At 31.5% G+C, this 26057-nt stretch overlaps 1 protein-coding gene across 6 annotated transcripts in view; it reads left to right on the forward strand.

Moving 5' to 3' along the window:
• The window catches only part of LOC140057767 (protein sax-3-like), a 230630-nt gene that overhangs the window by 131904 nt on the left and 72669 nt on the right, over positions 1–26057 (forward strand). The window contains exon 1 of one of the 6 annotated variants that reach the window (XM_072103490.1): positions 8146–8963. The exons of the other annotated variants lie outside the window; for them this stretch is intronic. Coding sequence (XP_071959591.1) covers positions 8897–8963 — 67 coding nt within the window. The 5' untranslated portion in view covers positions 8146–8896. Of the gene's footprint in view, positions 1–8145; positions 8964–26057 lie in introns of those variants that run through there. 6 annotated transcript variants of the gene reach the window in all.

Raw genomic sequence — 26057 nt, forward strand, 5'->3', positions numbered from 1 at the left:
CTTTCCCCACTTATGGTCACTGATTGTGATTACGGTAGCAGTACAAACAGTATTAAATTATATTGGATTATTTCAGAAATAACTAATTTATATATTATTCCATAGAGATATTATAGTTTTCACTATAATATCTCTATGATTATTCATATAGCTGAATTTTCTTTTTGTTACTTTTTCATATTTATTATTATTCAAATCTAGGTTAATTGAATAGCGCCATCTACAAACAAACATAACATATTTATTACCTGTGTTTACCAATGACAGAGAGATTTGCATGCATAGCATAATTTTCTTTTCATAATTACATGTTTGTACAATAATTGTTTGTGTTATCAATGTTGTTAAATTGAAGTGACTGCCAAAAAAAACTTTGAAATCCATGCAACAACAAATAACTATTTAGATACAAGATCATTCATATGATAAACATTTTCACTATCATTATCACATGCAGGATCCGCCCCTGTAATGGTTGTGATAGCATAGGTATTTATAGAAAGGTACTGTATATCAACATATTGAAGACATTGCGCGAGTTGCGGAAATTTCCCAATACAAATTGATTGTAGATAATTTATTTCAAGTGGCCAATCAACATTTTCACTTTATTTAAACAAAGTTCCTTGTACTTTCGAAGGTCAGCAATAAAATTGTTTAAATCTAGGTTGATAAATATGCAGTTTGCCGCTGACCTAAGTCTGTTTAAAAAATTATTTTGGGACACATTGTAATAATCTAATAGAAGACCATATTGCTTGTTCTCTATGAAATGAAAAGAGAATTTAAAATCGTCGCCAGCTGGTTGTGAAGTTGGAAATGTAGTTTGATTTAGTAGACTGTTTGATGTTAATGACAGTAAAAAGCATCTTGCCTGCCCCAGTGTGTCACCAATGTACTTACTGGGATTAGAGAGAATCATTAGAATTATAAGGTTAATTTTAAATATACATGTAAACAAATCTATCTGACATTTATTGCTATTTAAATGTTTAAAATATTCACGAGATTTGATATATTTTTAAAAGATCAATATATTAAAATCGTTAATAAAATAAAGCAATTTAAGATCACGCGTTTAAATAAATTTATTTTTCAATAGATTAAAAAACAAAATAAATTTTAAAAACTTTTACTGTACAGGTTTTGAAGAAATAAGTTATTTAGGCCTAATTACAGTATATTTTTATATGGTAAGGTTGCATCTGTACAAACAACTGTAAAATTGTTACATTTTATATGATTTCAATTCGTTTGATCACTATCAACCTAAACATTAGATAGATGGTTTGTTTTGTCCTCCAGTAAATCTATAAGTTAGCATTCTCTCTGTTGTTGGGTTACTTAAACCATGGAGGTATACCTCCATGCTTGAACAATGGAGAACTTATTTCTCCATGTTTGAATCATAGAGCATCCATGCCTAAATAGTATTCCAGCAGTGATAATTACTGACATTACAAGTGTTTATCAAGAACAGCAAGGTTGCTTATAGAATTAGCAAACCAGTAGAGTTTCCTAAACAGTAAAATCCCCTTTACACTGAAACATTGTAAATCCAAAAATGTTGAAATTGGTAATTGAAACAATTCATATTTGATTCCTATAGATAGCTAGTAAAGATAACAGTAAGAGAATCATAAGCTATTGCAGTAAACAAAATATAGTTATTCCATTCTTTACTCCATGGTTATTCTCCTACATTAACTTCAGTAATAATGTTGACATGGCACACTTTATAAGAAGACTCTGAAATTCCAAACAAAATTTAAAGATTTGTATGACTGCAGAAGGAACAAAATGCATCTTTACCGGTGCAACTAGGTCTTTGTATATTTCTATAAAGCATTTTTATGTCTTGAGTCTTGCAAAAATCTATGATATTGAATGGAATTTCTAAAGATTGTTAATCAAAAAAAAAATAAAAAATTACCAGTTACCAATATTTTGTATACCAAAGTAAAATTATAGGTTTATGATATATTAAGATAAGATTAAATCCTTTGTAAAATACTTATCTCCTTAATCTCAAACGTTTTCATTTTGTTTTTGACATTTTCCACATATTACTGCACAATAATTTAGAAGTTTTTGTAACTTTTTAAACAAAACTCTGCGGTATATACCTGTACTACAATTTTTATTGGTTTTTCAACTAGTACAATCACAAACTGATTGGTATCAGTTGAATTAGGTACTTAAACGTTAGTTTACACTAGTTAAGTGCTACTTATCAAGATTCTTCTTTAGAACTTCTATAAGTTCATTGACTTTCATCGTATTGATGATCATTTATAAAGCAATTACAAAGGAATTAGTTGATTGTTATCATCTAAATAGACTTTCATCGGTAGGATGATCATCAATTTGTTATTTGTGTCCCTATTCTATTGAAATTCTATTGAATTTTCTATTCAGGTTCAGAAATATTTTTTAGGCCTACTTACTGTATTAAGTCCTAGTTTTCTAGATATTGAACTTTGAAGTGACATTTTCTTAACTAAAGAAAAATTCTTCCTTTTAGTTGGCCAAAACTCGATGTGAAGTAATTATGTACAAAATGTAAGGTTTCCTTAAAAAGGTTTTTCCACAAAAACTATATGATTATTTTTCTACAGTGATGTCTTCCATTAGACACTCGTCCAATCACCAAACTGGTAGTACGGGCTCTTGTTAACCATCTGATTGACCAATTGGATTACATAATTCATAAAGACATACAAATTATATGTGATACCTATTCCAATAATGACACATCCAATCAAACACCTGTTTGTTTTGCATTCTCTTCTTTGTTGTTTCTTTTGTTTTCATATGAAACAACCTAGCTTTAGTACAAATCATTTAAATTGTTTTGTATATATCTTGAGATTTCCAATGACAAATGAGTTTCTATCATGTTTTTCATGCTTCAGTGATCACAGTTTTTCGGTCTTTTTGATAGTAAATAAGCCTGAAAGGCGAAAACTTTGTTACAGTTCTTTCTAGGCCTTTTCAAGAGTTTTTAATTCACTTGAGCTTTTAATTTGATATCGGTTTTTGTAGCTGTGAGGGGAAACATGCATTTAATTCCATCTTAATACCAATGTACACTACCCTACGGTCATAGCCGTAGTAATCTCGGAGCTTGAAGCATTTCGGGCAAACAATACCTGTATTCTCTTACTTAATCCTTAGCAATACATCATTCAGGCCAACAATATGTAAATAAAACACTTCATCATAGGTTTGTTAAGGTCGTGCAAGTGTGTGTTTGCTTAGTGGAGATATTTACAATATTCAAAGAACGGGTGACTATGGTGAGTTCAGAGTTTGCGTTGGCCGGAGGACAGAAAGGCATAGTTTATGAAATTGAATTGGACATTATATGATTGATCAATTAAACAGTACTAAAGTGTTAGTTTAATATTGTGTACCGTAGTTTCAGATATCATATTTTCTAAACTTTTAAATCTACTGATTCTAATTAGTCTAGTTTTCTTTTCAAAGGTTATCAACCTTTTTCAATCTGCATTTGAGTTTGGAAATTCTGTATTTCATTCATAAAACATTCAGCTTATTATTGCCAAAATGGATGATATAATCGTTAAAACTTATGAATAAATTAAGATGCATATGTCATTGTTATTTTCACCTGCTTTGAAATTTGTTTAAAATTCTATTTTATTTGGTACCATTACTGTATTACATTGTTAAACACGTACAAATGTGAGATAGCCAAATTTTATGATGTAATCTTGATCTTATGAATAAATTAGCATATATTATGCCATTGTTATTTTTCGATATTCGTAATTCATATAATGATAACAATATTTTGATATGCAAAATTAGGAATTAGTTTGTTGCCACAACCACATGTGGACAAAGCACAAAATAGAAAGAAAAACGTGCCTGAAAAAGATGCAAGGAGGTATAGTTGTCTGTTTTCATAGCGAGTTATGAGTGTAATGCAATATTTACCTTCAGCAAAAAGCAGCTCGCATAACATTTAAAACACTTTTAAACTAATTTCTCAGCTTGTCACCTACTTCTAGCCAATTTTTTTTAACAACAGACTCAAGCAGTGTAGACATGCCTAGCCCTTGTATTACATATCAGAATCACCCTTGTGGTCATGCGTATCATAGCCCCTGGGAAAACGTGGCCTCACTGTCTTGTCCAAAACTCATCTTATATTTCCTCCTTGGGGCCTAGCTCATATCCCATCAAATAATTGTTATAGAATGTCTCATATTTGTCTTTGTGTGCCAATTGTCTTCACTGTTATTCTATCGTGCTTCTTAATGATTGTAAATTTAACAGCAGTTCAAATTTATCCTCTGCCTGCGCTAAACATTTTCAAAACCTGAACATATTAATCTATGAAAATGTCTATCTTGCAAATATGTAGGTTAATAAAAATATTGATACAATACAACAATCATAGTTTAACATCTGTCTGTTACCTTTGATGAGCGGTAAATGAACAAAAGACAAAATGTGTATCTGATTATTATGTGTTATCACTTGTTTTGGGTGATTTTATATATTTTCTTTTCTATTGTTGGAGCCATATGGGCTAGATTGATTGATCATGAAATCACAGGAGTATTGTCTTCATTAACCCAGATGCTAGGATTAAAACTCAAAATACCACATTAATCTATCAAAAGTACATACATTATGTGAATTTACTGATCTGATTCAATTTAATTTTGAATATATAAGTTGAATGCACTAATAACAGTAGGTTGTTTTTTTATATACATTTGATATACTGTACAGTAATCTAATGATACTGCAGTACTTATAGATTTCATTGAAAGAGAATTTATTAGAAAAATTGTACTATTTTTCCATTTTTTAATGAGGTTGTCTTCTACTTTCTCAGAATATACTATATTTTTTTATTGGAACAGTAAAATTTGCGAACATATTTAGCCAAGGATACTTTTTACAGATTTTATAGAACAAATTAGAACGAAAACTACTACTGTTGTTACAGAAATAACTATATTAATAGTTACCAATATTACATCACTGTTTATTTTTTACATATAAAGGAGACTGAAGAAGAAATAGAACTTTTTGAGACTGAAGCCAAAAACAACAATCTTTGAGGAAAATTGAGAGTGGAGTAACACAGAGTTGAACCAGTCTTCTTCGTTTCTTTGTTTGAATTGAATTGAATGCATTTATCGTTTAAACAAATTGGCATTATTTTTATATATATACTTTATGGTAATAATTTATTAATTACTGTATATTTAATTAAATTTAAACAGATAATAGTCCAAATAAACGAAATCCACTTGTTGTCTTTAAACTAGTAAACCAGTATTGTACTTACCATATTAGTACATGTACTATTTAGTTGTCACATGTGTAGTCATAATATACATAATTAGTCTGTTATACTCAAACCACAAGATTTACCATAAAAGCTTCCTGAGCCTTGTTTTGGTGAAGGGCAAATAGGATTGGTTTTAAAAACAAACACATGATTGAGTCAGCTCAACACTGCTAGTAAAGTTCAAAAGTTTGTCTAAAGCTTTTGAAAGGAATCTGAAAATAAAGAAACAGTTATAACCAGTAAGAAGATTGAACAAACACCATATGAACTCACAATTACCGATTCATTAAAGATTTCACACAAAGAATAACTGATTATGTTTAAGTAACATAAGAGAAACTAATATTCCAAATAGTGACTTTCTTTTCATTATTTTGTCAGACACCCTTTTTCTTCTAAAAGCATTATACATTTTGCTGAAGTTAATTGACTGTACTGCTCTAGTTAGTAACACGTTAGTATATTCTATTGATTACTCGGCTCGTTTCTTTAATCTTTATAATGCTAAAATACTGGTAAATTACACCATTTGTAATGAATGGGAGATTAACTGCCAGTGGTGTACCCTAGTAAATGAAACAATAGCTCAGATCTTTTGTACAACCTTTGTCTGTGACAGATAAACTATTAAGCGAGATATTTGGATCACAATGCGTGATCAATATCTGCTTTATACTTATGTTTCAACAACGTTTTCAACATTTGTTTGTTATTAATTGCTTTTAAATCCGTGTGCGATATCGGTCATAGGAGGATAAAAGCAGGGTCGGTATTTGATCTAGCATCAAGAAGTATCAAAAGATTAAGCATAATCATACTTTTTCTCTCATTGTAACAGTTTGCCTGTAGGCATCTTGATTCCATTGGTGAACAGTTTTAGAAATAGATCCATTTATATCCAAACTGTTCCATTTACTTTGTAGGGGTGTTTTCTAATTAAATGACTCTGTTGTTTCTCTTTATTGTATCATAGGCACAATCTGATTAAAATATGCAAGTAAATCAACATAAATGTTATAAAATGACAATAAAAATCAAAATCTTCATGCTTGGTTTTCTTCATAATTTGATAACTCAAAGTTCTGTCTATTGCGATAGTCAAAATGTCATTAAAAATTCTGAAATATCAGGTATGTGGTTTTATTACTCACATTACCTCAGACTTGAAGGTTAACAATTGAAGATTGTATTTCAAGGAGGAAATGTGGAATAATGGGTCTCATTTAAATCACAGTGGTTAAATAATAGTCTGGTGTTGCAAGTAAACTGCTTTTGTTCTACAATCATATTTGCATTTGAGATGATCCATGGTAAATGTCTCCAAGGAGGGGGTCTTCCTCTAAGCATGTGATAAAGAGAGCTAGCCATTCAACTTGCTGTTGTGTTCCAGATAATGCTCTGGGAAATTATCTCTATTCTTTGCATGTATCTTTACCTCGAAACTCAAATTAACATTTATTCATAAACACAGCATGATATTAGTTGCACCTGTTTTCGTAAACAGTAAATTTAAACAATTAAAGTTGTTGAGTACTAATATAAAAGTGTTTCAAATAATCACTATTTTCTAATAATGTTTTTTGTGCCTTTTTTGTTTCTGTTCCTTCTAATATACAATCTCAATTGAAATATATTCCAGTCAGAATTGTGTCTTGATTTGATTTTGATTTATTCAATATCGGCTCATTACAATTACAACAGAATACATAAAAAAATAATGAAACATAAAGCCAGGATTGTCACAAGCGAACCCAATCACTGTTTAAAGACTTTCCTTTCTTGCTATATTATAATAGTAGTTAATAAGCATTATATTTGTATTTGTCTTAATGCAATTTGATTAACAATAAACAATTGACAAAGATAAGTTATGGAAACACAGTTAAAAAGATGTATCTCCCTGTTTTAATAATATTAGGGATATTTATTGGTATTTGGTTTACAACTGATAGTGCTTTATATTGCAAGGTCATAGAAACCTCTTGTTTTTTGTAGATTTCATCTGAAATGATACCACTACAATCAAACCACCTAATTGACACCTCTATGGAGGTCTTGTTGATGAAAATTGTAGAAGGCCAAATAATACATAAATTACTGTACACACCTGAATGTCTTGTCATTTGTTTTATTAAACAAAGATTACCTGCATTATAGACAAAGAAATGAGGGAAAAACTATAGAAACTCCACATGTTATATTTACCGTATGAAATACCAAAACATTCTTATATTTTTTAACAAAGTTAAAAAGGGGTCTCACAATATCATAGAAACAGCATATGTAAATTGTAAAGAAAGAAGACAAATGAATGCTTATCACAAGAGTGTTCAGTTTAGGATATGTTATACCAAGGAGTTGTAAAATAAGATTAAAAAAGTAAGTAAAATTATTTTACAACTCCCTGGTTTTACCATCTGATTAACTAGCACCTTTCACCATTAACAACTACAAGTTTCACCCTAAATAACCACTCATTTCACCTTCAATCAGCATCAACTCATTTCACCCAAAATGTCAAAAAGACAACGTCATCAATAATGAATTCCATTACTAATAAAGTGGTTTTTTAAATTATTGAATGATTTTATTAATTATAATTAATATGTAATTATATAAATGTATATTCAATACATAACTCAACGTAATATTTTTATTTCTAGTTGTAAAGAATTTTTAAAAATCAGTCAGGCATCCATTGGTTGCTGACACATGCTTGCTTGAGTCCTGGTGAGGACTAAATAGTTTGCATGCTTTCTTTCAGTTTTCTGAAGCAGGATAATAAATCGAAAACTTAATGTTCACACTTTCCCTGTTGTCATGCAGCATTGTTGCTCACTAGGTGATTTTAAGTGTGTGATTCAATGTTTTATTATAACCATATTTTGCACTTAGATTAAAACACCCCTCTCATAATAATGTAGCAGGCCCAAGCAAATCTCCTAGTTGCTTACACAGTTGGTTACTTGTTCAGTGCCATTCAAGGCAAGAGGCAAACATCACACAGCCTAGTTTCTTGTGTTTCCACTGTTTTGCTATGTGTTATCAAAAGCGAGTATATTTTATGAACCTTGTTTAATTGTTTTGAGGACCAGCTTTGATTTCAACCGATAGAATAACTTGATTTCACTTGCTAGGCTGATTTTGGACAACACAGCTGCCAAACTTCTGATAGGCTACCATTTGCATCATTAAATATTCGTTGATGTTGTTTTTAAACATGCTTACAAACCTTTCAATCTAGGAGCCTGTATGTAAAGGAATGTCTGCTGTTTGAGTCAAGAACAAAGTGTTTTTTTTATGGTGGCATTCATTTTTACAGGGGAAAAAAACAATTTGTGGATATAACTATATAAATGAACTTGAACACAAACATTGGAGATAAATTTTAGCAGAGAAATGAAAAAATATATAATCGTGCATCGTACAAGATATTTACACATTTTGTAGACAAAACACGATCTGGTGGTGTGCCGACAATCTCTCAAATCGGGATCCATATTAAGTTTTCAATGCTAATTTTCGGTTCTATTTATTTGGATAAAATACAAAGTTAAGAAGATGTATTGCAAATATATGGATAGACTTGTAGTTCTGTATTTCGCCATCATCTATTTCTCAGTGTCAGGTAGGTCTTTAAAAAAAGGATTTAAAGTAATATTCTATATTGAAAATCCTGTTAATATTACTTATATATTTATTTCCTTGCACTAAAGTAACACACATGTTAACATACATATGCCACCAATATTTTCTAATATTAAACTAATTCCTCTATCACATAAATACAATTACATTTTTTTTCTCTGAAAGCTTGTATGAATTATTCATTTTTCATGTCAAAATGTATCTAGATTAATTAACTTACTTACAATAGAGGTATTGTATTCCAAATGATAAGGCTGAATTCTTTATTGTCATTGATAAGTGGTCTCTAATTAATTGTTTATGTCATCAGATCTTTGATTGAAAAAGAAAATTGATTGAAACAATCTTTGAAATTGCACTCGAATGAAATATGTTAGGATCTTTAGGTATTGATTTTTCTTTTTGTTTAGCAACTTCTAGAAGTGTGACCATGGTTAGGAATTGTCTGCTGTACTTTTTTCGACATATTAGGTCATTGGATAAAAATATATTCGCTTATTCTACAAGCTTTCAAATATAAATAATAGAATGTTATTCTTATTTGCTAATTCGATAAATCGCTTAACAAAATTCTATAGAAAATATGAACTGTGAGTTACCATGGAGAAAGTTGTTTGTGGTTTGATCTGCTGTTTCACCTGTAGTAGAAAATGTTTTGGTAGAGAAAGATAATTAAAGTTTAAACATTTATTTCTTATTTTAAAATAGACTTTTTTGTTCAGATTTAGCTATTGTTTGAATTGTTTAATAATACTTTATTATGGTTCTAGGACACCTACCCCCTAGACAGTTACCCCCCGGATGTTTACCACCCGGACAACTACCCCCTTAGGACAACTACCCCCCGGACAATTACCCCCCGGACAACTACCCCCTTAGGACAACTACCCCCTTAGGATAACAACCCCCCGGACAACTACCCCCCGGACAACTACCCCCTTAGGACAACTACCCCCTTAGGACAACTACCCCCCGGTCAACTACCCCCCGGTCAACTACCCCCCGGTCAACTACCCCCCATCCCCCCAATCTAAAAGTAGACAAATATATAGGACCGGTTTCTGTAAAAATGAAATCATCTGTTTTTAACGGGTGTTTCGAAACTAGAGACCCGAGACCAGAGACCTGACACGACCCAATACGAAAAGGGAGACCTATATTTGGGTCTCCCTTTTCGTATATTAGGGTCTCCCTTTTCGTTCTGGTCTCTTTTTTCGTATATTTGGGTCTCCCATTTCGTATATTTGGGTCTCCCTTTTCGTATATTTGGTCTCCCTTTTCGTATATTTAGGTCTCCCTTTTCGTATATTAGGGTCTCCCTTTTCGTATAGTGGGGTCTCCCTTTTCGTATAGTGGGGTCTCCCTTTTCGTACGTGGGTCTCCCTTTTCGTATATTTAGGTCTCCCTTTTCGTATTGGGTCTCGGGTCTCATGGTCTCTGGTCTCGGGTCTCTAGTTTCGAAACACCCGTTTTTAACCGATTATTCTGTTTAACAGCACGCCAGGCCCTAGATTTGCTAGATTTAAAGTACCGTATTTATTGAAAAAAACGGCCTGGGCTGTTTATTGTTTAGGTGGTTTTTAGGTGGACATTTATTGGAAGAAAGTTGTTTATTCAATGGGAGGGGGTATAATCTAATGGAAATAGACGCCGATTATTCCATATGATGTGTCATGAGAGTGACATGGTCACCGTTTATTTGAGGGAAATTTATTTAAAGATCGCCGTTTATTCGGTGAGTGAACATTGAGGTCAAATATCAAAAGTGATATTATTCTTCAAGTGTACAAAAATACAAATGACAAATTTGAGACAAAAATTAATTCTTTTAAGACCAGTGGTTATCGAAGCATTGTCCTGACGCAAAAATTATTATTATTATTAGCGAACCCAGTTTTTACAGTAAATACAGGGAGTACTATATAATACGTTCGACTATCCTATGATCATGTGACAATCTTCAGTTTATACCAGGCTATATTTATGTTCAATCTTTTACTTTTGTTTACAATAATGAATAGTAATTCGTCAAAGTAAGAATTAAAATATAGTTATTAATTCCTATTATACGCTGTTGCAGAGGTCAGGTTGTTGAATGGTCTGGGTGTTAGTTGTCCGTCCGGGGGGTAGTTGTTCTAAAGGGATAGTTTTCTGGGTGGTAGTTGTCCAGGGGTTAGTTGTCCTACGGAGGTAGTTGTCCTAAAAGATTATTTGCCCTCGGAGTATTGTCCAGGTCCAGGAGGTAGTTGTCCTACGGGGAGTATTGTGTCAGAGGCAGTTGTCCGCGGGGTAATAAGATTATGATAATATAATTTCTAATTTGATACGATTAACCAAAAAGGAATTACAGTGATACGGGTTACTGGTGGTACTGAGCTATTATTGTTTTTTTTTATCATGTATATAAATATATTGTATAATCCGGGTTGTAAAATGAAAACAAACAAATGAAATGTTGTCCAGGGGTTAGTTGTCCTACGGAGGTAGTTGTCCTAAAAGATTATTTGCCCTCGGAGTATTGTCCAGGAAGTAGTTGTCCTACGGGGAGTATTGTGTCAGAGGTAGTTGTCCGCGGGGTAATTACCCGGGGAGGAGGGGGTAATTGTCCGGGGGGTAATTGTCCGGGGGGTAATTGTTCCTAGGGGGTAATTGTCCGGGGGGTAGTTGTCCTAAGGGGGTAGTTGTCCTAAGGGGGTAGTTGTCCGGGGGGTGTTTGTCCGGGGGTAGTTGTCCTAAAGGGGTAGTTGTCCTAAGGGGGTAGTGGTCCAGGTGGTGGTTGTCCGGGGGGTAGTTTTCCGGGGGGTAAATGTCCAGGGGGTGAATATCCGGATATTATATAGAAATTGTATGACGAGTGACCATGGAACAAGTCGTTGTGGAAATGATTTGTCTGCTTCACATGGTCCTTGCCATTTATCATCATTTTAGGAGCTTTTTTTATCTTCGTCTGCTATCTTGTACTAGCGTTTTATGTAGGTGTTTATTACCTTTACTATACTAGCCACTTCCTTCCACTTCTGTGGTCTGAACTAATCTAACACCAAATTAAAACAACAGTTGCATAATAAACATGTATATCTTTCATTTGAATATCAAGCTGTTTTATTGTTTTCATCGATATATTTATTTGTTTGTCCTAGTCTAATACTAATTTTGAATTAAATGTACAATGCTAATGTGTGCTGTTATTAAAATATCTAATCTTAGATATTTTAAGAAAGAAATTGCGTAGTTATTAATATTAATAATCATAATAGTTACTCTATATTTATCGTACTAATATCTTAATGAGATATTACAAATTATTGTTTAAGAAGAGTTAATACTAAATAGTGGAACATTATATACAGATCAGAGTTAATATATGTAGAAATAGTCAATAATTATTAAATATTAAGAATACTGTATAATGTATAGGGAAATACTATGTGGAATTGGTGCATGATATATTAATTATGAATGCATTTAGTGGGAAACAGTGTTATTTAAGAGGTCATCTCTGCAATATGATCAGTGGTCTCAGTAAATTATTCAAAAATTGATCAGAAATTTGTCTGTTGTGGTAAGGTAACCCAGCATTTGGCAACTTCATTATTCATGATGTTATCTCTGATTTGTCCAAAAAAAAAACACTCTTCAATTTGTAATTAACTAATAGTATTAGGCAAATATTTATTATTAATGATGATTATCTTCCATTTAACATAACAACTGTTTCAAGATGCTAGTAGAGTAAGTACTGATAGGCAAGAACGATCATTATTCATGAAGAATCTGACAAAAACATATCTTATCACAATGCTAAGTATGTATGGTATTGGTTGGTACTGTAGGTGGTATTATTATTATATTATTATATTATGATACCATGGTGACTAAAAGTGTTTATTTTTATATAATATATACGGTATGTCACATTGATAATTACATAATTCTATGATAACATTACAAAGTTATTAGATGTTATTTTGGATAATTTTCTAGTAGTCTTCATTATTCATGCTTTAGTAACAATTATTTTTGGCGACACATTTTTTCTTTCAAAATCGAGTATTGTATGTCAGTTCACTATTGTTTTTTTTCTTTTGTAATGCTACTTATCATTATCACTTATTTATTTGGTTTCTTATTGATAATTATCCAGTGGCTGGCAGTGTATCCCCAAAACAGTTTTAAGAATAAAATGAAAGATTGGCCATCTTGCGTACAGACCAATCTCCACTAAGATACACTATAAAATAGAAGTACTTGTCAATTATAGATTCAAGTTATTGAATTTCAATGATAGATCTGAAGCTTCCATCGGCTTTTTAATGTTATTGAACTTAACACTTTGGCAGTTCAATTTGGGCCTTCAAATCGATGTGTTTTCTAGGCTTCAGAAGTCTCCCCTCTGGCTTAGCCTTGGAAAATGTGTCAGCCTAACGAACGTGTTCAAAATGCCACATTTCCTAAACCTTTCAGCTTCAAATATTTCTATTATGATATAGGAAAGATTTTTGATTAATGTTGATTTTTCAATTATGTCTGCTAAGATATTTGGAACATAATCGCTGCAAATGATGTTAGTAGTCTAAAACTGTCAGCTGTTGAGTTTGTTTTCTGCAACAGGAGCTTATTTTTCTTTCAAAATTACATTATATATTTTCAAGTTTGTGGGTGGTTTAAAGAATTCGGAAAAGAAGTATATTAAAGGAAAACGTCTATGATAAGAGAGAGATGTGTAGTTTGCCCTTGAAACGAATTGATCTATGTTTTTCTCATTAACAAAATCAACTATATCCCAAATAATAATGACATTTTCCCCCTAGAAACGTCCGGTTCTTACTACTAGAATACTACAACACCCTTTGTATTAAAAAAATGATATTGATTGTCAACTATAATTATTGATACAGTTTTCTATTTAGGTCTTAATTAGTGTGATTTTTTGGGGGTGGTAAACGCCTAGACAGTTAGGCTACTCGCTATTAAACCTGACAGACAATAGAAGTGTGCTTTTCCTATATAATTTTAATTACTCCGCCTAATGAGATTAGGTAATTTCCTCTGTCTTTTATCAATGTTTACGACTATTAGGTACGCAACCTTACAAATCTACATAAAAATGTACAAGCGGCAAATCGCAGTTTCAGACAATAAACAATAGTATCTTTCTTAATCTTGATATTCTGTGCTAGATATAAATTCATGCTCTATAAAGTTTATGAACACTGTTTCAATAACTTGATTGTTCCAACCATTTGCCTGGGGATGTTATACACCCTTTTTCCTAGTGCCCTTTTCAAACTAGACCAGCAGTGCAAGTGCTAGAATATTGGTCTAGCTTATGCAATTTCTGGCCAAACCCACAGCAGGTTCATTTTACCTCCTAGGCCACACCTAAAACAATCTTTTCCTTTGGTCCTGTGTTCAAGTGCTTGAGATTTGGGGAAAAATGATCCTACTTTAAGAATCCTGGCTACTGTACATGGGTATTCCTTCACTTTACATTGTGTCATCTCTGTTAATTGATGTTCATAACCAAGATTTGTTTTCATTGGAGTTCAGCTTCCTTCAAGTTTATTACCTGTATATTTTTCTCTAAAGGCATTTATGTCCGTATATTTGCATTCACGCAAATTAGCCGCTGTAAAATCTCATAATAATTTAAAGGTTTTATTTTTAAACGGGAAGGCTATAAAACGATGTTTAGTTTTCTGGCGTCGAGCTAACCTAACAAAATGTATAGAAAATATTTGAAATAGTTGCAACATATCTTTACAATTTGTACAATTAGATGGGACATTTAGAAATTTGTGACAAAGGATCTCATTTACTTATAGTAAAAATTATTTACTGTGAATACAGTTTAGATATAGGAATACAGAAAGATATACAATGATAATTACATTAGGAATACCAAACAAAATAACAATCATTTGTATGATATCAACCCGATCATCAATAAATGAAAGATGAATGAAACAGTAACAACACGTTAGACTAACAAGGCAAGTAAATTGTTCATTAAATCCAACAAGTTTTTATCAGTTGCCCAATCAGATTTACCAGCAGATAACTGGTTCTGGGGTGTTTACACTAGTATAGCATTATTGCACACTTGGGAGTTTGCTGTATTTATATTATGTTTTGACATTTAACCACCTGCATTTATGCATCTGGTATTATGGTTGACACAGGCAGCATCAAGATTTTTCCGTTAACCTTTAACCACCTTTTTACCCTAACATTTTTTTGTTCAATTGAGCAAATAAATACATTTTAATCACATAAAAATATTATATAGTTAAGAAAATACTGCTGTACATTATTAAATCTTAGAGACTATTTTCTGCATGATTAATCATACTAAACAAACAACTCTCCCATTTGGATAAAACTACTTACAGTACATGACTTTTCTGGAAAAGTCAGTTGGATAAAAAGATAAACAAATGTTTTTGCTCCAGAATAACCATGGAAATATCATACCCTGCAATAAATCTTGAATAAACATATATATCTTCCATAGATATGTAGAATCTGCAACATTTATCAGCTTGAATTTTAAAGGCAATAACTAGCCATTACAGTAAATTCTTCCCCCACACAGAGCATCAACAACAGTATTTTTATTTCTTTTTGACTGACAACATTGAGACTGAGCAAAGTTTATCTCAATACAATTTACGTGATTTTCTAATAAAAACAACTTGGAAAATTCTTTAGGAGAGAATTGAACTCTTGTTAAGTAGACTTAACCTGAAATTGAAATAATTCATCTTGCATGGAATTAACCATGTTCCGACTATACTCATACTCATTTCGATTATAAAAACCGGTGGTGAAATGAACAAGCTCTTTCTGTTGGTAATTTGACTAATTTTTACAGCGTGTTCCTCAGGCACGTTGCCCTAATAAAGGAATGAACTTACCAGAGTTATTCCATTCAAATCTATCAAGATATCAATATATACCTATCAAAACCGTATTTATCTATTTTTTTTATAAATATGTGTACAGACTAAGACAACAGTATGCAAATAATTGATTTAACATTGTTATACCTATAAAAGTACAATATCTTCATCATCCCAGTTCAACTTTGAACTTTATTCCCCCTTCTCGACTGTAAGTAGTAGCCGGCTTCTCTTAAAACCTCCCATCTTGTTTGTTTCCCATGAAATGAAAGTAAAAATTAATGCAATATGTTGATCAAATGTAATTTTACATCTCACGATAAAAACATCTGTGATTTAATCATAGCTTTTATAGGTAAAAGCTGATTATTAATCCCAACAACAGAAATGGTCTATTGTCTTTAGGTAAGCCCACCATGTCAATGAACCTACAGTATTTTGTTGATTTTACAGGACAGGGTATAACTTGCACCAGTCCTGACATATGTGTATCCAATTAGACCCACAGACTACAGGCCTAGAAATAGGTGCTAAAATAGCTAGCTAGTGGTCTGTGTAGGATTTGTCTTATTGTCAAATTAAAATGTGCACCCCAGGGGCCTAGCTCTCTGGCTGTTTCGCAAATTAACACCAGCCCTAGGACATCTGCTAAGGTATTAGAGGGTGTTACAAAGGTGGCTAAAGTGTGAAAAATCACCAATAAATATCATAATCAGTGAATGCGATGATAATTTCAAGCAAGGATGAAAACATTAAAATATTAATGACAAGTTTCTTTGATGTTGGCTTCATATGAAAACGAGTTTTGATTTTTCCAGAACACATTAAACATGAGAACTCAAGGTCAATATCAGTGAAAGCTATTGTTCTCAGGATTAAACTGCTTAGGCACAGTGCTTTTCTGTGCATAATTTACTAAGTGCTTCTGACACAAGAATTGAAAATTATTTTCACTGAATTAATATGAATTTAAAATTCTAATTTTGACCTAGAATGGAACATTCTTGTGGTTCATGTGTTTTATATAAAATTTAAATTAAGCAGTTTATAATTAACTTGACATGAGGTTAGAACACTGTATTATGCAAATAATATGAATAATATATTTGGTTTATATACATACTGTACACCAAGAATATTTGTTCTCAAATACAATATGATGAAACCCAAGTTTAATGATATCTCAAATAAAATGGTTGGTACTGTACTGTACATCCATAAAATGTATTTTTTATTATATAGTACATGACAAAACATTGATACTCCAAGGTTGTCTCAATTATTAGCATTTTTCCTGGTACTATACATCTACCACCTTAGTCTCTAAATTGTATTGATCTTTTGTAAACTTATATGGTTAAATATCTGCCTATGTTTAACCTTCTCAAATATTTTGAGTGTAGTCCTGGATAGCCACAAGTTGTTTGTACAGCAGTGCTCTGCAGGGTTCAGGCCAGTTTCACCCTTTTAAAAGACAGGCCTACTGTAAGTTGTCACTCTGGTGTTTTATCAACTTCATGTGCCTTTAATAATATGTCTTGCCTGCTCAGTTATTGACCTGACTTGGATATGTTTGGATAAATCCCATGTACAAACAGAAAACTGAAAGCTACAACATACAATAATACATGGATAGCTATCAAATTCAAGTTTTACCTTTTCAGCATGACAAAAAATACCCTTTCTAATTGTAAGAATGTAATAAAAGACTTCATTCTCATTATGAGAATTGTAACTTTACAGTATTTGGTTAAGAGTAAAAGAATGCATATCCAGGGACTGTGTGATACATCATTTCAAATTCATTGTAGTTTCATAATGTTTGATGACAGATTACTGTTCTGTTGTTAGCTACCTCCACTAGCAAGATCAAGGGAGTAAATTATCAGCTTTCCAGTCAATCATTATTTAGACAGTCTGTGTAAAGTTCCTTGGAAAGTTTGCAATTTTGATCTGTGGAAATTCTTCAGTTTTTGCCCTAGTAGACACTAGGAGGAAGAGGCCCCATTTACTCTTCAGCTTAAATAGCAAGCCCGAGCCAAAAGTGCACAAGTGTAAACACTCTGGGAACAACCGAGCCGGCCTCGAGTCGGTCTAAGATTGAAATGTGTCCGGTGTTTAAAAGTGTCCACCAGACAATTTTCAGCATTGAATAGTGTAACACCAGCTGTTGAAAATGGTTGCAACACCCGGGCAGTTTTCATCGATAACAAAGTAGGACCATCGACTGTCATATCAACTTAACCCTGTAAAAACTAGGCCGCTGGACATTTACCAACTCCCATTAGGGTAATAAGTAATTAATTAATTCCCTAGAATACCAACTTGAATCACAAAACAAAACAAAAAAACATGTCAATCCAAATAAATATTATTAATATTGTTATATCAGGAGACATACTGTAGTCTTATTATACGACCTGTTGTTTACAGAACAGACATATCAATTTAAAGTAAATGGACGTAATTCGAAAAAAATATATAATGGTCGCTAATTGGAGGTGTTTTAAGTAAAGTGAGGAAGAGGACCAGTACAGTTACTTAATTTTTTCGCAGAATTTAAACTATTTATTATTCTTGTCTTTACTCCTACCAATTAATAAATGGTCGCTAATTGGAGGTGTCTTAAAGTAAAGTGATATTTAATTAGAAGAGGACAAGTACAATTACTTGTATTTTGTCACATAATTAAACCTATGTATTCTTCTTGTCTTTACTCCTACCAATTAATAAAATGCTCGCTAATTGGAGGTGTTTTAAGTAAAGTGGTCCTTTATTGAAAGAGGACCAGTACAATTACTTGTTTTTTGTCACATAATTAATAACTATACTGTATATTCTTCTTGCTTTATTAATACTAAATAATATAATGGTCGCTATTTGGAGGTGTTTTAGGTAAAGTGATTTTTAATTGGAATATGACAACTTCATTTACTTGTTTTTGTCACATACCTGTAATTAAAAATTATTTATTCTTCTTGTCTTTACAAATAATATAATGGTCCCTAATTGGAGGTGTTTAGGCAAAGTGATCTTTAATTAGAAAAAAAAATATAGTTTGGCATCATTAAGTATTATTGGTCATTAAAAGAAGACAAGTGCATGCGCGATCAAAACCTGAATCTCAAATCATCCCAACCACCTATCATAAAACGGCCGGTTACTACCTGACCGCTAATATTTCCTTGTACAGTATTTAATAGTGGACGCATTTCAATCCATGGGTCAGACATTATTAAACGAGCCGGACATTATTAAATTGTTGAAAAACGCCCGCGAACCCATTAAAACATGCAACTGGACACTATCCAATGCTGAAAAGTGTCCGCCCGGACACTTTTGAATGCTGGACACATTTCAATCTTACACCGGCTCAATTTTGAGCCTAGTCTAGAGTAGGCTTCGGGCCGGCAATTGATGATTGATCAACCAGATTAATGATTAATTAACCTATTGAAAGTACTAAATTGAATCCTTTTGATGTTTAACCAACAGTGTTCATTAACTATAATTCTCTTCAAGATTATCTAAATCCGTGTATCGACTATTCATCACTATAAGTATTCTTTCTTGATTATCAGGGTGTGTTCACTAACTCTTCATAATGAGAAGTAATGTACAAAGTTGTTAAGATTGGTATTCATAGATTAACATTCAATTAGCAACCAATTAGATGGATAATAGGCGATAAAGATTCTTCAACACTTCAAAGGAAAGTGTTGGTGAACCAACATGGCAGATTAGGATTACATGATCAGGTCGAAGGTCGTAGAGAAACAGCTGGTTTGATTACTGATCCATATTAATTATTCTTTACTAATATTTCTTTTAATGTTAGAGTATTACATTTTAAATTGACCTATGCACCATACTTTGTAACATTAATTGAAGAATTCACCTGTTTAAACATCAAAGTATACCGTATATCATTCTACAGTATGTCTGAAATTAAATATTACTTCTGAAATGAAATGGTACATCTGAAATGAAATAGTAATTTATTTATAAAGAATATTCGCTAGATTTCGGAAGTAAACAATTATAAGAAGTCCAATATCTTGTGTGCTTTTCCAGCCACTGCTTCTTAATTAAACCGCCTTCTCTTTATCAAGGCTCTTCAATCTTCCATCCAAGTTCTTCAAAATGTTTACAAGCTTTTTAGCACAACAATAAATCTTTTCTGGTTTTTTTTTTTCGATTTAATCTTGCATGATTGATCCTGTTAATTGATTAAGATTATAATTCAGTCCATTTAATCTTTGTACATTAACGTTAAAATCTTATAAAAACAAGTAAACAAACGTTCACCCTTGTCATTGTTTGATTCCGCAATTCAATGAATTTGACGCACCTTTGAAAACTCGACAAATTTCATTCTTGATTGTATTGGCAAATTTATTTATTGTCATTAATTACTCTTGGAAATTAATTAATATAAAGTAAGCTAGGCGACAACAATAATGAATGCAAGTTGATCTAATTGATTTGAATTATTCGTTGCGAGTCGGGCTGACGTTAATTCTGAATCGGATTATTGAAGGGTATACTAGCGGCAAGACGGTATAAATACAAACCGTGATTACTATTTTATTAAACTTTATCCAGGTGAATAGCTTGGAATTATGAAAATGTCCAAATACGCGTACGCTAAAGAAAACAACGGTCTTTGGGTAGTAGCATCCGATCAAGCGTTCCTAATATGATGAAGTGTTTTCTTCGGGGCGCTTGGTCAATGCTCCACGAGTCTGAGAAAAGATAACAGTTTAAAGGTACAATGGCTGTGAAAAAGATCACATGAGTGTGAAATCTTTGACATGGAAATGAAGCGTTGGCAGTCATATTGATCTCGGTCTGTCTTGATGAGTCATTATTAATTGCGGTAATTAAATGTTTTGATTAGCAATTAATAAGAATAGCCTGGTGCATCAAACAAATTATTTCACTATTTGGTCACAAATTAATCTTTTCAGCAATTATTATTAATATTATATTACTTTAATATTCTTTCATATCAGCGATGAAGTTCTTCTTGCATTAAATAACACTAAAAAATCTTATTAGAACAGAGAATTATTACAAGCTGTAGTCAGCCTGTATGTATGTATAAAAGAATACTGGTTAAAGTTTAAATCTAACTTATCAGTAAAAATATTTTACAATTGATGAACTTTTAAGTTACTATGCATATATCTATTAACTACAAACAATAAATTATTATTATTTTGAAATGTTGGACCAGCCTTATAAATTTAGTTTAGAACCATTTTGATATACTGTATTTATAATATATACATACGTTTATTGTTTTGATTACATTTATTGTTTATTCCCTAATAACAAAATGTTTATTTTACTGTCACGACCGTCCAAAAATGATGGCCTCAGTCATGAAACTAATTGAAACGTACATAATAACATTAGATAAACATGAATATGTTTGCAAGTCGAATGATGTATGTTGGCTGACAAGTTCCTGATTGAAACCTACGCATAGATCACATACTGGAGACTGCAGAAGATTAATTTACTATATCGCTGCCTCAAATATACTCAATTGGCTTATACTGCCAATTTTTATTTATCAGTTTTAGAAACAGTATTTCAAAAGTTTCTAATGTTCCTAATGAATGGCAGACATTTTAAAATGTAAAATACAATTTTCTATAAAAAATATATTTATCAGAGTTTAGAAAAACCCTTTAAAGCAATGGTCATCAACGTCTGCAACTACGGTAGACATGAAGGTACCAGAAGAAGATTTATAGAAATGAATTTTCTTTCAAATAACTGTATCTAATTTTTATTTACTTGACATACTTCTTTCATTTGATAAATTACCAAATATGTAATAATTTTATTGATTAATCTAATTGATAATTTTTCCATAAATCCCTGTACAATAAAGAGTTCTGACACTGACCTTTCTTTATACAGTACAATTTTAATTTGTACATCTTTTGCAATAGTTTTTATAGTTAAAATGCATTTTTTTTAATATATAAATTTTAACAAACAATTTACATGCAGATGAAGTCAGTGTACATCATTAATGATATGTGAAGGAATGTCAATAAAAACAAAACACTTTTTTTTTTCAATACGACCTCTAGGCACTTGGAATAGGAATTGTTTTATGTTTTTCAATTTGACATTTCAAACCAAAGTAATTTTTTTCGCAGTATATTTCTGTTTTAGGCTACCTTACATGCCATCAGAATCATTGATTAGCATTCTGTCTTAAAGCCATAAACCTTTAAAGCTTTACTATTAAGTGATAATTACAATGATACTACATACTGTAATGTTAACAGCCTCCTGTCTGGAATCTTGAATCGTAACTATAACATTATCCAACTGGTGACATGCTTTATCGACCTTTTTCCATTTTGTACCCATCGGCATTCTGATTCTCCACTTGGGTAAAATAATCAAATACTAATTTCACTCTGTGGTATTCTACCTTATTGTCTGCTATACAATTTATTTGAACATGTTTAAAAATTAGAAGTGATCTATAATTGAATTTTGTAAAGCGTTCTTTAGGCTATGATCATACCGCCGATAACGGTTTCATCTCTTCCTTTCAATTTGGTGTTACATTCCATCTGGGGAGATAGAGTTGCCTTTAGCCTTTTGTCAACAACTTGTTGTTTAGTGTAATCAAATGTTCGTGCCTGTGGTTTCATTGTAAAACTTGTCAAAAGATTTGTATTCGTATTCTTCCATTACCATCGTTTCCTTACTTCGGTCAACAACACAAGTTTTAAGTATTTCTTTTGTGTTGTGTGTAAACGATTGGTTTGATAAGACTTTGATGAATTGCCTTTTTCGGAATTCTACCCCTTCTCGATTAACGTTGCCTTAAGGCATTGTAATCATTCTCATTTTTTAACAGTATAAGTTGACCGAATCCAAAGGTAACTACAGCCTAGTTTTTCTGGATGCAAACATTCGTAGTAGACTCATTAAAATTCAACTACATCTGTGTATTGTGTTTGCAACATGTTTATAACAATAGACTAGTTGTCGCTTAGGTTTTTGTGTTTTGTTCACATTATTTTCACTCTATTAAACCTATAAAAAATCTATTGAAAGTATATTGAACTTGTAAAATTGTATCCATAGAGGTGGAAGAATTTACTAGACATACCAAATCGAAGATCAAATCTGCAGATAAAGGAATTTAGTGGATGGAATAAACTACAAGTTAAAATGAAATGATATTATCTCTGTATTATTATTTCTTTTGAAATGGTATTGTCAAGTTATTTACTGTATTTGAAATAGAATTTGTAATGTCATAATTTCAGTTCGTTTGTCAATTTTTTAAAATAAAAATGAATATTATAAGATATAATATTTCATTTGGCTTCTGTGTTTGTCTTGAGAATATGGCCATGTCAAATGTTGTGAATGCCATTTTAAAATGTGTTCAACCATCTTTCATTCGGTAAGCTTACTGATTGGTTTATAGATTTTAATGACTAAGGTTCAATCAGGGTGTAAAAAAATGTCCAGGGGAAGCAATTGCCAATGAGTGCAGTCATGCATGAAAGATTTACAGATTGTTGACGTCTTAATGAAGTAATTAATATTCGTATTCATGATAAACCAACTGTCATCACCATCATATTACCTACAATCGATTTAAATTCTAATCATTTTTTTTTATTACAAATTTCCATCAATTTTGTTTTATTATGAAATTTTTAATTTATTTTAAATACACAATCTGGTCAAAAATAAGGCCAACATGCTAGAAGGAAGGTTAAATACATTTTTAATTTTGACTATTCAGAACTGAACCATTTTAAAATTATGATTATGTGTAAATCAATGAATGCATTAATGGATGTTGATTGAAGAGTTCATTCAATTTATTTCACCATTTATCCAGAGACTCTTCAATTTACGTGTCAAAAAAAGAGATGTATAAAATGGGTAAATTTAATATTTTAAAAAAAATATTTAATAATAAACTTTTTAGCCTGCTACCTACCATTGTTTATATATATATATATATAAAGAGTCGCTATCCAATCGAGTTTGAACAATACCATGAAAGCCCCAGTGGTCTAATGGTTAGGACATCTGCATATCAAGTTTGAGTCTCGGTTGGGGCGACTTTTTCTCATTCTCACAGATTTCCTCATCTTATTGTTTCGAATTAATTAATTAAATTTCAGTATATCACCGAGCGGTTTCGAATTAATGTTCTTTGCTTGATTTGTATATATATATATATATATATATATATATATACTATTCAGGTTGAAATTTTCAGACCGTTTGGATAGAGTGCTCAATACCAAGGTAGAGCATATACCTATATATATTTGTATACTATCCTATACTTATTGTATATTATAGTTTCGTCATCAACAATTAGTACTATTTTAAGATACTCTTTTAACATTTGTCACCTACAGTGCCCTAAAGAGCTACATGGTATGCTTGTCCTATGTTTTACATAATTTACATAAATCAGCATTTGCCATTACAATACAATCATTGTATATTTTTTTCGCCATTCATATATGCATTGCACATGTCGTCCGCATAAAATACATTAACGCACAATGAGAATAACGACACTTGACATTTCATCAACACATGAGGTATAAAACCTCCTCAACAAAATATAATTTACCAAACAATTGTGTATCATCAAAACACGATATCAGCAATGTTAATTATGTGACATATTGCAGCAAGATAAATATGTTTATTAGAAATCTCTCAGAATATTTTATTGTTCTTTTCAACTATACGTTAATCTTCTAAAAATGTTCATTTTGATATTATCATTATTGTATTAAATATAATTATACAAATACTGCAAATCTTTAAATGATTTAATAATTTCATAATTACTGGTTATTATAAAAGTTTCATATTCTTTATTTATTTACCATAAACATACAGTAAAATAACCCACGTTTTATGCAGAACTAAAGGTACTATTTATAAAATTTCCAAAGAATACTGTAAAATGGGAGACGTTATTGTACCTTTTATGCACGTTTTAAAACAAGAATTCTGAAGTCACTGTTTTTTTAAACATTGCAGAACAACATCCTACTTTACAATGCATACGGTTTTCATTCGTATTCATGAATGTCATCAATATCTGACATTGCGTATTCACATTTCGATCGCATAAACACATTGTAACAAACAAAACACAATAATATATCGTACAGATATATTGCTTCCACAACTTTGCATTTGTAATAAAGAATTCTAAAGTTGGAAATTACTGTTAGTAGATTTTCTAATTACACATCTGTCAGTGTTATCACTATCTATCTAATATGAAATATTTAAATTCGCAGAAAGCAGTTTGCACAACTGTGCAAAATACGTGATCCATGCTTTGCTATGCATACAATGTTAACAAATATTTTATTAACTCAATGTTCTATTACAAAACAAACTGATTAATAAATACTTTTGGAATGGCGGTATCCAAAATTTGAAGTGGAAAACTATTTTACTACGTGGTTTGGTTCACAAAATAAAATAAGTCCACAATGTGGAAATCACATTGTGTCATCAATGTATTCAATAATTATAGTTAAATTCTATTATACACCTTAGTATACGGTGTAAACATTTGAAGTGTAACCTTAATTTTGAGAAAACAAACCGATTTTGATTTTAGTGGTTAGCCAAGGAGGTATATTTAATTGGTAGTTTCTTCTTTTTCTGAACTGCATTTACTGCCAAAAGAAGAAATTTTATTTACTCCAACACTAACAGAAGCAAGTTCTTAAGAATCATTACAACATATTACTGCATTTTTACTGCATTAACTACACTTTATTTACATGCTCATAATTGTATATAACAGTGTTACTGCAGAACACAGTAAATACATAACAGTAGAACAAAGTTGACATTGTCATCCCGCCTTTGTATTTATTTTGTTTAAACCAACCAAGGAACTTGTATTTTTAAGCATCTGTATAAACGCCATATTATACTAACACTAAATTAAACAGCAGTACTACCGTATGTACAATGTTTATTTATTGTCCATGCTCTTGCATTTAAAAGAATTAAAGGATACTGCTATCTGTTACAAAACAAATTCATTCTAATGAAATAGATATACAATCATTCAGTTTAGTTTATGTTGGCATAACCCAACTGACCCACAGATGTTTTCT

This window comes from Antedon mediterranea, chromosome 8 (genome assembly GCF_964355755.1).
Source record: "Antedon mediterranea chromosome 8, ecAntMedi1.1, whole genome shotgun sequence".
Taxonomy (NCBI): Eukaryota; Metazoa; Echinodermata; class Crinoidea; order Comatulida; family Antedonidae; genus Antedon; species Antedon mediterranea.